The 11,638-nt window shown below is 51.6% G+C and overlaps 1 protein-coding gene and 1 long non-coding RNA gene across 6 annotated transcripts; both read left to right on the top strand.

Annotated features, from left to right (window-relative positions):
- Nucleotides 1-442: 442 nt before the first annotated feature.
- LOC310833249 (peptidyl-prolyl cis-trans isomerase FKBP2-like) lies at nt 443-8,858 on the top strand. Of its 5 annotated transcripts, none has more exons than XM_083715832.1 (6): nt 443-590; nt 2,792-2,970; nt 5,546-5,658; nt 6,336-6,382; nt 6,897-6,932; nt 7,253-7,417. In XM_083715832.1, exons 2-6 carry the CDS (start codon nt 2,803-2,805, stop codon nt 7,312-7,314), a joined length of 426 nt encoding a protein of 141 aa, XP_083571958.1. In that variant the 5' UTR covers nt 443-590; nt 2,792-2,802; the 3' UTR covers nt 7,315-7,417. The 5 variants fall into 5 exon arrangements, 4 of the variants coding, with proteins under 4 accessions (XP_083571958.1, XP_083571957.1, XP_083571955.1 ...); XM_083715831.1 differs by having other exon boundaries at nt 584-1,171; XM_083715829.1 differs by lacking the exon at nt 443-590 and adding an exon at nt 597-1,736.
- Nucleotides 2,977-3,611, top strand: LOC310833579. The gene is made up of 2 exons (XR_014558812.1): nt 2,977-3,324; nt 3,374-3,611. It is a non-coding gene; the product is annotated as an uncharacterized lncRNA (long non-coding RNA).
- Nucleotides 8,859-11,638: the final 2,780 nt, after the last annotated feature.

Genomic DNA, 11,638 nt, shown 5'->3' with positions numbered 1-11,638 from the left:
TAAAATCGCATTGGGGAAATATGTTCCAAAAAATTGTATTTCACCAAGAGGCTCATTTCACAACAGGCTTATTTGTTGGAAGCCACCCAGAGTGGCTAGCGCCCTCCTAGTCAGATGGGCGGGGTAATCATCATCATCATCATCGGAGCCACGTGATGAATACGAGGCCACTTTCAAAGAGGCCGGGGAGCCCAGTTTCTCCACTCCAACACCAGGGGGCGCTCTCACACGTCAGTGCGCCTGCTGCAGCCCAGAACGGAAGTGACGCCTTGCCCTTGTCACGTGCAAGCCGGGGCCGTTATAATTTTTGTGTTTTGAGGGGGGGGGCATGCCTTTATTTCTCTGATTAGTTCTCTCATGTCCCGAATGAAGAGAACCAGAATCGTAATGCCAGTCATTGATTTTTATAAAATAGCTAGCCGAGCGCCTGTCACATAGCGCCGCGCTGATCACGTGACGGCGGCCAACCTGCCTCTGGGCGGGCGAAGGAACATGGCGGACCCCACGGCTGCTTCCCTTGTTGTTAGGCAAATCAGCGTTACGAGGCGCGCATGCGCAGAGGGGGGTGGTATCCGTTGAGGAAAGGAGAGGTGAGGAGGGGGGGCGGATGGGGGGTCCTGAGGAGACGGGGGGACAGGGAAGGGGGGCGCCCAGGAGCTTTGGACCGAGCGAGGGTCGGCAGCAGCAGCCTGGAGACCTAGATATGGGGCAGCCCCAAGAGGCGGGCTGGAGGGAGCGGGGAGGCTCCAGCGGGCCCGAAGGGACCCAGGCGTCCGGCGCACCCAAGTGGGGGGTGGCTGGTAGCGAGGAGGGCCTCGCAGGGCCGGCGGCAACGCAGGAGCCACGGAAGCTGGAGCGGAGGGACGTAGGGACCCAGGTGTCCTGGGGTCCAGGCGTGAGGGCCCTTGACAATGGGGGGATCCAGGCCCCAGCCGTGGGGAAGGCCCCGCAGGGACAGGGTGGCCCGAGGAGAGTTACGATGAGCAGATGGGGGCCTCGTGGGTTTGGGGGCCCCCCAGGCAGCGGGAGCCTGGAGAGCCTGGGCCGCCCTCCGCCCGGCTCAGGGAGGAGCAGCCAAGCAGCGAGGCAGGAGAAGAGAGCCTCGTGGTGCGTGGGGGTCTGCGAGTCCTGCGTGGCTGTGGCCGTGAAAGGAAAGGGCGCCCCCAAAGAGGTGGGGACCCAGCTCTCCCACAGGGAGGATTGGGAGTTGGGTGCGGGGGGTCCCGGGGTGGTCAGGGGAAGAGGCGGCGAGGAACCAGAGTTCCCGGCGCGGGGCGTCAGCCGCAGCCACTCCGGGGGGATCTTGGGGCATGTGGGTCCCCAGAGGGATCCTGTAAGGGGAGCTGGGATGTGGGTCCAGAAGGAGTGGTACCGGGACCCTGCGGAGGCTTCTGGGCAGGTCTGGGTGCCCCGCAAGCCAGCCAGGGCCTCTGATAGGACGGGGCTGCCGTGGCTGCAACGGGAGGCCAGTCCCCAGGGGAAGCAGAGAGAGTGGAAGCCCGAATCTAGGGGTGTCGGTTGTTCCCCAGAACGTAGCCAGGTCTGGATCCCCCGAGAGAAGCCAGTTCCTGCGGGTGGGGGTCCTGGGGATGTCTGGATTCACAAGGTGAGGGATCCCTCTGGGGCTGGGATCATGTGGGTCTGGGCCAAGGTGACAAATTGTAATGAAGAAGATGAAGCAGAGGAGACCAGGGTTTGGACCTTCCATAAGGAGGGCCCTAGGAAAGGGGGGCAAGGTGAGGGTGGATATGGGGTATCTTAGGGCGGGGGTGCTATTTGGGGGGCATGGGTTGGGGGAGGGAGATACTGCACCTGGGAGGGAGGGGGGAGGAAATGCTAGGCTCATACCTGAGGGAAAGGGTTAGAAATAAGGATGATTTCATATGGGGAGATCCTGTCTAGAGGACTAGGGAGTAGAGGAGGGAGGGTGGAGCAGAGAGACCTTGCTGGATTATTCCTGGGGTGGCTACAGCCCAGTATCCTTGAGAGAATCTGGAGTGGGGTGGCGGCGGCTGCCACCAGGGGAGGGAGCAGAGTCCAAGGCGCCTCTGGCCGCACGGGTAAGTTGGGGTCCGGAGGCTCCTGGGGGGACCTGAATGGACCGCATGCTGTTGCATGCCAGGGTAGGAGCTGGGGGTGCTGGCGACTGGGGCGGGAGTGTTGAATTTGCATGAATTACTGTAATTCAAGGATGGGCCTTCATGGGGAGGAGGCTTCTGTTCTGTTCATTGGGGCACCATGTGCAAAACGGGGCAGGGCCCTACCTGACAGTTGAACCTGGGACCTTCTGCATGCAAGGCAGGTGTTTATGACTGTGTTGTGGACCTTCCCAAATAGAACTCATGTCTTGGTATGTGTCGGCATGGAAGGACAGGAGCTCTTCCCCATTATTCCTTTTCTTGTATGTACAAGGACAGTGAACCGAACCCTATGTCTGGCAGCTGCTGAATGGATCCCTTTCCGCAGAAGTGGCTTGCCCAGTGTGGGGCGGGCCTGCCGCGCCTGCTTGCCAGCAGCAATGTCACTGCTGCTTATAGGGAGGGGTGAAGTGTTGGGGAAATCAGGGCTATGTGGGCACCCTGGTGGAGCCATTCAGGTACTCCCATTGGTGCACATAGACAGCTCCAAATTCCCCCTGCCTCCTGATAAAAGGCAGCGACACCACTGCCAGGAAGCCAGCTCCATTTCCACCTTCCTGTAACATTGTGATCAACAAAGCAAGAGATAGTGGTGACAGTAGACTTTTAGCCACAGAGAGCTCTCCCCAGCTAACCAGTTTCTGCCCTTCCAGGAGCTTATGCGATGCAGGTGAGCCAGGGAGCAACATTACTCGCTCTGGCGCTGTGTGCAGTCTTCTCGCTAGGTCTGGGCACGGAAGGCAAACGGAAGCTCCAGATTGGGGTCAAGAAGCGGGTGGACAACTGCCCCATCAAGTCCCGCAAGGGTGATGTGCTCCACATGCATTATACGGTGAGTGCTGCAGGCGTGATGTGGAAGGGCAGGTCAGTGTTAGCTGAGCACCTTGAGGTTTGCGGGGTCTTTTCTAGAAGCCACGGGGGAGAGACATAATTGTCAAAGGGTGAATTGTAATCCAGTGGAGAACCTGTCGGGCCTTCCATGCATTTCTAGACTCCAGCCCCTGCTCTCTCATCACAGAGTTGTGGCTTTTTGGGAAGGGCTGGGGGACCTGCCTGCCTGCCTCCAGGTATTGCAAAACTTCAGCTCCCATCATCCCTGACTGCTGGCCATGCTCACTGTGGTTGATGGGAGCTGGAGCCCAACAGCCGGGAGGGCCTGCAGGTTCCCCATCCCTGACCTGAAGCAGTGAGAGTCAGCAACTCCTGCCAAAATTGGTGTGTGTGTGGTTGCTAAGTTGGTGGGGTTGGGTTTGTTTAGGAAGGCAGACGTCTGTGGGTGACCCAAGTTCAGAGCTTCAACAGAAAGAAATAAAAGAATCCTACTGTAAACTAGGCACACGTGTCTTGTGTCTCATGGAACTGTCTACTCCTTGACATCTGAATTCAGCAACCCCTCTGAGATTTCACTAGGAGTATCTCCAAGGCTTTGACGGAAATTTTTGTGACCATAAGGACTAGATGCTTAGTTGTTTTTTTAAAAAAAGGAATTCTTGAAGAAACTGAATTCTGCACCCACTACTAAATGCTGCCATTGCAGCATATGCTTGGCTCAGCTGCTTTTTTCAGCCATGCATCCTTGCTGACTCACACAATGACTGCTGTGTTAGTGGCAATTTGAATGCAGGCAATGGACAACCAGAGAAAAATTCTGTGTTTCCTGTGTGAGGAGGAGAAGGGGGTGGAGCTTTTACCCCCCTTTGATTCCAACCATATGGACGTGAGGTTACTCTACCTCGTTCCTTTCTGCAATTTCCAGACCTCTGTTTGGCCAGAGAACATAAGCAGAGTCCCTCTGGATCAAACCAAAGGCTACCTAGTTCAGTTTCCTCTTTCCCATAGCAGCCAGCCAGTATGCTACTGAATTCTGTGTTGCTGGGAATCACAGTTAGGGAGAGCAGCATTGCCCTCTGGTTCTGCTCGCATGCTTCCCATTGAGAACAGAGTGCTAGACTAGATGGGCCACTGGCTTCATGCAGCAGAGCTCTCTTTTATGCAGTTAGATCCTTCTGGGAATCCCATAAGCATGACAGCAATAGCCGCCTCTCACTATTTCCCCCCAGCTAACGGGACTCAAAAACAATCCTGGGGGTTGCATCATGAGATTAGTGTCTGGTAGCCACTGATAGTCTTGTCCTCCCTTTTTAAGTTTTTTTTTTTAAAGGGATGTGTTTGTTTTATAAATTAAAAATTTATGTGTAAGTGGACCTGGGATCGAATCATGAAGGGTGGGTCAGAAATGTACCAAGTAAATAAATAATCCCCTTTTAAAACCATCTCAATTTGGCAGTTATCCCTGCTCAGTATGGTGGCAGGATTCCAGAGTTGAGGGCCCCTGGTCATCTGAGCAGCAGGGGGAAAGAGGGTGGGTGTATTAATTTCATGTCCTGCTTGTGGCCTTCTCAACAGGCGTTTCATTAACCCTTGTTAGGAAACAGGGCTCTCGACCTGACTCACCTTTGCTCTGACCCAGCAGGGCTTCTGACTCTCAGGTTCTTATGAGTCACTTTCTGCAGTGGAGCAGTGAATCACTGAGTGATAGACGCTCATGTGTGAATGTGCCCTGAGTTAGTCAGTCAGTGAGAGAGCAAGGCTGAAACACCCCGGGGTTTCTTTACTAGGGTGGAGCAGGGATGGGGAACTTTCAGCCCTCCAGATGGTGTTGAACTCCCATCACCCCAGCCAGCATGATGGAATTTGTAGTCCAGCGGTGACTGGACTCCCGAGGGCCACAGGAGGGCCATCCTCCTGCTGTGGAGGGTGTTTGTATACATGTGCTTAGTTAAAACTGCACATAGTTAAAGCTATGGAATTCACTTTATTAAGATGTAGTGGTGACTTTTAAAAGAGTAGACAAATCCATGAGGAACCAGGCTATCAGTGTCTGCTAGCCACACTGGCTCCCTTGTCTGTATGTCTCTGAATGTTTGTTGCTGGGAATCACAAGTGGGGAGAGAAGAAGAGTTTGGATTTGATATCCCGCCTTTCACTCCCTTTAAGGAGTCTCAAAGCGGCTAACATTCTCCTTTCCCTTCCTCCCCCACAACAAACACTCTGTGAGGTGAGTGGGGCTGAGAGACTTCAGAGAAGTGTGACTAGTCCAAGGTCACCCAGCAGCTGCATGTGGAGGAGCGGAGACGCGAACCCGGTTCACCAGATTACAAGACTACCGCTCTTAACCACTACACCACACTGGCTCTCAAGAGTTGCGCTTGGGTCCTGCTTGCGGCCTTCCCGTCGAGGCATCCAGTTGGTCACTGTGAGAACAGGGTGCTGGACTAGATGGGCTCTCTTTGGGCTTACTTCACAGGGCTCTTCTTCTTTTGGGATAATAAGCACAGCATCTTGGATGTTTTAAGAAGAAACCCTGGCTGGCTCACACCCCTTTTAACTTCCGCACTCTCTCATAGGGCAAGCTGGAGGATGGGACAGAGTTCGACAGCAGCCTGACTCGTGATCAGCCGTTTATCTTCTCCTTGGGGACTGGACAAGTCATTAAAGGCTGGGATCAGGGCTTGCTTGGGTAAATTCTTCCTCCCAGCAGGGATCAGGTGTGGCAGTGACCGCTGTGTTGTGGTTGCTGGTTTTCAAGCACCCGAACGGGGAAAAGAAGCAATTTCTCCAGTGGCAAGTCAGATGCACAGATTTTCACTCTCCCTTCTCAAAGGATGCTTGAAAACTCCTAAAACTTTATTTATTTGGGTCTCCTGGAACTTTTTTTTTTAATAAAGAGCAGAGAATTCCATAATCTGGGCATGACCTAAAGGAAGGGCCTCTGCTGTATTCCAACTGCATCTGCGGCACCTTTGGTGGGAATGTTGGGGGAGAGCACTCTGTGCAGTTGCACCCAGGAGATCTGGCTGGCATCTTCTAATGACCTTTTGCCGTCTTTTGAAAATCCATCTGTCCCGGCTCATTTTATTTATTAAAGTGTCTTGTTAATCAGGACGGTTCATCTATCCTGTGTTTCTCTCCAATGTTAACTACATTTAGTGTGCTTCTTTTTCATTTGTATGTAATTTTTATATTGATAGCTGCCCCTAGGCAACGTTAGAAGGGAATGTTAAGTGATATGAATGAAGTAATTATTTTCCAGTCAGATTCCAGCCCTCCTGTTTGGTGTTGCTTTTATACAGCAGCAAAGCCGTGTACTGTATTTGGTTGGTAACTGAATTTATGCTGTTCCTTTGGTCTTTCTAGGATGTGCGAGGGTGAGAAGAGAAAGCTGGTCATTCCCTCTGAGCTGGGTGAGGAGCTGGAATGTGGGAGAGGGAGGAGGAAGAAATTGGGCTCCTGGGTTCAGAACCTGCCCCAGGGAGGTGGCAGTGGCAGGATGTTCTAAGGAGCTGCCATCATCATTTTTGGGCAGGGTCAGTGGGAGTTGAAATCCCACAACAATCGAATATATGTGAAGCTCAATTTCAAGAAGCTCTGTGATAATAATGGAAAGAAGTATTGTTTTATAATAATTGTTAAGATTAATTTGGTTAAAAAAACAAAACAATATGGATGCAAGAAATGTGAATAACTGTGAAAACATGAAAATTTCCAGATAGACTGAAGGAAGTCTGAAAGTGGAAAGATTAGAATTGGATGGATAAGTCAAATGGAATGTTTTTTTTTTATTGTTAAATTTGAAAATTTTATAAATAAATAAATAATAGAAATCCCACAACAATTGCACAGATCGCTCCATCCCTGCACTATGGGAACTCTTTGATCTCTTGGGTAACTTTGCCATTTTTCTCCCTTTGCTCACAGGTTATGGGGACCGGGGAGCACCACCCAAAATCCCAGGTAAATCGTGCATGCCCTTTCCCCCATGGAATCAGTCCTGCTATGGATTCTGAACAGATGGGCGGGGGCTTCCTCCCCACCCCAAGCGAAGTCTTGATACCATGCTCTTAAGTTGCCTTCTCCCTACTGGCCTTTTGAAAACCAGGAGATGAGAATGGGAGGGATCAAAACCTAGTGGCCCCGCTCGAGTTCCAGGCAGTCAGCTGTGGGGCCCTCAAAGCTTCCAGGGGCCCTCTGGCACCTGCTCTAGGGGCTGGGATGGGTAGTGCACCGCTCCCTCCAGCCTGCACTTGTGATTTCCCTTTCTTTTTCCCCCCCAGGTGGCGCAACCTTAATCTTTGAAGTTGAGCTGCTGAAGATTGAGCGAAGGCAGGAATTTTAGCGACATCTCTTCGGGGGAGGGGGCACGAGGGGAGGGGAGGTAATCTCCAGACGCGACTCAGGATTTGTTGATACCGATGGGCCAAATAAAAGCACAGACCAGAGTTGTATTGTGACTGCAGCGGGTGGCCTGGTGGCAGGAGAAGGGGCAATGCTGTTCCAAGGAGGTGGAGGGTTCCTTGGGCTCAAGATTTGGGCCGGTCTGACCTCTGTGGCGGGGGGGGGGGAGCCCCAAATATTTGGGTGCAGAAAGCCCCAGGGTCAACCCCTGCCATCTTCGGCAAATATGACTTAAGGTATGAGGACTAGGAAAGGCCTCTGCCTGGAGCCTTGGAGAGAGGCTGCCAGTTGCAGCAGACATTACTAGGCTGGGTGCCCTGCTGGCCTGACTGTGTAAGGCAGCCTCAGGGGTTCAAGTCCTTATGGTTGTCTGGTCTCTGGCCTGATCCCATCACCTCCAGGTGGGGCCAGGACAGCCACTGCCTGTCGGTTTTGAGTGGTGTCTGGGCCTCATCAGATGTTGGACTACAACTCCCATCATCCCTGACCATTTGCTAAGCAGATGGATGATGGGAGTTGTAATCCAGCAGTAGGGCTGGGCAATCTATCATCCAAAACTAGTTTGAAGTCCATATTGTGATATGAGTTTCATAATTTTTGACCTGGCAATATTTGTTGGGGGGTCTGTGTGTTTGCTATACTAAAATCACTATGTGGGGAAAACCGTGAAGCCAGCCAATGCTCTATCCTTATTTCAGACATTGTGATATATCGGTATATCAATAAGTTTCGCTGGTGATCTATTGTGATGTAGAAAACCAGATATTCCCAGCCCTATCCAGCAGTATTTGGTGTCCCAAGCTTGAAGAACAGAGCTGTAGACAATACTGAGCTAGACTGATTCAAGGGCTGGGCTCCTAAGCAAGGCAGCTCCCTATACATGAAATGCACAAGATAGCTTGCCAGGGACAGGCAGCCTGTGTATTTCCAGAATCCAGATGGCGTTGGATTGTAGGGTATGTCGCTTCCGATCAGCCTGGGCAGTGGCCTGAGGGTATAGGTTTTAGTTTACGTACATCTAGAAGGCTGCAGATTCTCTGTTCCCAGAGTATTGGGGCATTGGAAGCCCAATAAAAGACTGGCAAGTCTTGTGCTTTGTGTGTGGCTGGCAGCAGGATTGGGCAGTCATGGTGGCCTGGCTGTCCAAAGCCAACCTTTCTGTCTTTGGTCTGGCTTAACGTGAGGCCTTGTGCTGCCCACAGTCTGGTCCTGTCCACCTGCCAAGGGAAAGCAAGCTCTGGAGAATATCGTGTGCTTTGCTGTAGGCGGCACATCCCAGAATCCCCTTGCGATAGACTTCAAGGGATTCTGGGGGCCTTTTCTGTGCTTGTGGCATTGGACCTCCACAAGAGGCGTATGGGGATTTGTGAAGCCACGTTCCCAACAACCTGTGTAATTAATTAATTGAAGCATGCGCCGACTTTGTAGTGCAATTTGGGTTTGTTTCAGGACAACCTGTACTGAATAAACGAGCCGTGAAAGTTGTGAACTGTGAAGCAGGGCGACAACATGATATAACAGATAAGTTTGCACTGTAGAGCAGAAAACTGCGAGGGGGTGTTCTCCCCCAGTGAAACCACCAGTGTGAAAGCTGCTGGGACCCTGCCAGTATTGTCTACTGTGAAAGTGAACAGTTGTGAGCATTGCTGCAGAAGGCTATAGTGAAGGGGCAGGATGGGTTGCTGTGAGGAACTCACTTATCCTCCCTGACAGAGAGGGACTAGCTCCAGAATGCCTTTTGCAAAGAGACCATTCTCCAGCCTCTCTTGTTCAGTATGAAGAACAGTTGAGACAGTGTATGCGCACACTGTACTTAAAAAAACACCAACCCCTACAAATCGCATTTGTGCCTAATTTTGCAACCTCCAAGAATAATGCCAGTGAAGTGATTTTCGTGTGTGGTATAATTAATTGTTCCTGTCAGGGCTGTGGAGAAAAAAATCCTATTTAGCAAGGCACAACTCCCCCTCCCCACCTATAGAGCATAGAAAGCATTGCCATTTCCCACACCCTGATTTCAGTGTGATTCTCACCACATAACTTTCAAGACTCATCCTTTGGCCATAAGGGCTAGAAAGTTGCTTCCCACCCCCATGCCCAAAATAAAATTAAAACAACCTAGGATGTTAGGAACATAAGAACCGGTCTGATTAGGTTGGGGGCTTATCTAGCACCCAGCATTCTGTTCTCTGTGGCGAACCAAATGTCCCAATGGGACACCCAAAAGCAGCATCTGAGTGCAACAGCAACTCTTCCTTCTTGAGGTTTCCTGCAGGTGGCATTCATGGGCGTGTGGCCTCCAACAGTGGAGAACATGGCCAGACAGCCTAACCCTCTGAATTTGTCAAATCCTTTTTAAAGCCATCTAGGTTGGTGGCTTATACCCACTGTGAGTTGCTGCAGCAGAATCCCTTGGCACATGAGTGAATCTTTATGGTTTCTTGGCACGGAGAAGTGGCTTTGCAAGCGAACTACTTCCTTGCATCAACCAAGGAGGGAAAGCAGGGAAAAGTATGTGTGCGGGAGAGAAATAAACTACCCCTCCTTCATAGAAACAAATTCTGCCAAGGCCACAGTGAGAAATTGGGTTTGCTTGTGGGTGAGAAACCTGCCAGACCTCCAGATGTTCTTGGATTTTCCCCGTCATCCCTGGCCATGGGGTTGTTGGGGCCCAAGGAGAGCTGGGGGACCACAGCTCCCCCCACCCCTGGCTTAGCCTTTCTTCAAACTCGGAAGGTTATGCTTGCTGGCAGAAAGCGAACTCTGGCTTTCTTCCAGCTGTAGGAAATGAGGCACCTGCTTTAAAGGCAACCACGCCCTTTGCGGCAGAGCGCCAAAGGGAGCCTTGCAAGATACATCTTGCAGGCACAGCAGCCAGGAGGACTGCTCCACCCTCGAGACAGCATCTCTCTCGCCCTGCCCTGCCCGGTCTGGGAACCACGTAGTGTTTTGTGGCAAGGCTGTGGCTCTGGTGCCTGCTTTCCCTGTTCCTTTCCCTCCCCTCTGGGGTCAGTGCCAACCCCTCTTAGGCATCTTGGTCTGGAAAGAAGAGCCACGTGGAAAAATCAGGCCGGGGCCAGCTCCGGGCAGGCCATTTCGCAAAACACACACACACACACACACAACTTGCCTGGTGACTTCAGGCAGGAAACACGAAGCCCGATTAGTTCCAGGCCCCAGAAGACATTCTTTCCTTGCTGAGTTCAGCCCCGCCACAAGTGAAGGGGAGGGGGAGGCTCCGCCTGCGTCCCCACCAGGGACAGCGTTGCTAACTGGGGGACCTGTAACTCTGCACTTGGCCTGGTCTGCAGTTGCACTTGGTTGAAAATACTTGCTGCAGGCGGTGAGGAAGGGGAAGAAGGCCCACTGGGGAGCGGGGAACAGAATCTCCTCTTCACTTGCAATTCACCAGCCTAGCTGGTCCAAAAATCTCCAAAACACTTCTGTTTTTCACTAGTATGGGTGACAATGATAAGCCAGAAGTGGGTATTATTTCATTCATATTCAATGAGCAAAAGGCAGTGTCCATAGCACTCTCCACCCTCCTCGCCCAACAATTGCCTTGCAAGATAGGTCATAGGCTGAGAAAGTGACTTGCCCATGGTCACTATTCTGTTTTCTGGCCAAGAAGGGAGTTGAACATGGATTCCTCCCCCCGCCCCCACTCCAGTCCTACAGACTCGGCAAGGGAGTGACACAAATGTCCTCCCAATTCACCAGACTAAGCAAACCAAAAATCTCCAAAACTTCAGTTTTTACTAGTACTGGTAATGAATATTAAGCGACAAGCAGGTATTCCTTTTTATAGCCTATTTTATTAAAGACAGCGGCTGCGGCCCTCTTTTCTCTCCCCTCCTCACCCTTCTATTTCATCCTAAAAGCCACCCTGCGAGGTAGACTGTAGGCCAGGCATAGGCAAACACGGCCCTCCAAATATTTTTGGGACTACAACTCCCAGCATCCCTGACCACTGGTCCTGTTAGCTAGGGATGATGGGAGTTGTAGTCCCAAAACATCTGGAGGGCCGAGTTTGCTTATGTCTGCTGTAGGCTAAGGCGAAATAATTTGGCCAAGGTTGCACATTAATTTTCCTGGTCAAGTAAATATCTGAACCCAAGTTCTCACCCCCAAGGCCTGCCACACTACTTTCCTGCATAACACTGCTTTCTCTTTTTAAAAGTGAAAAGGCTTTGTTAAAATACACATATGCAAATACTCGTCTGCCCTGGCGCACGCTTCCATTCCCTAAAGCAGAAACCAGACCC

The sequence above is a fragment of the Podarcis gaigeae genome, assembly GCF_964106915.1.
Source record: "Podarcis gaigeae genome assembly, chromosome: 16".
Classification (NCBI taxonomy): domain Eukaryota; kingdom Metazoa; phylum Chordata; class Lepidosauria; order Squamata; family Lacertidae; genus Podarcis; species Podarcis gaigeae.
Note: the sequence above shows the minus strand (reverse complement) of the source record. Positions and strands in the feature narration are given on the sequence as shown.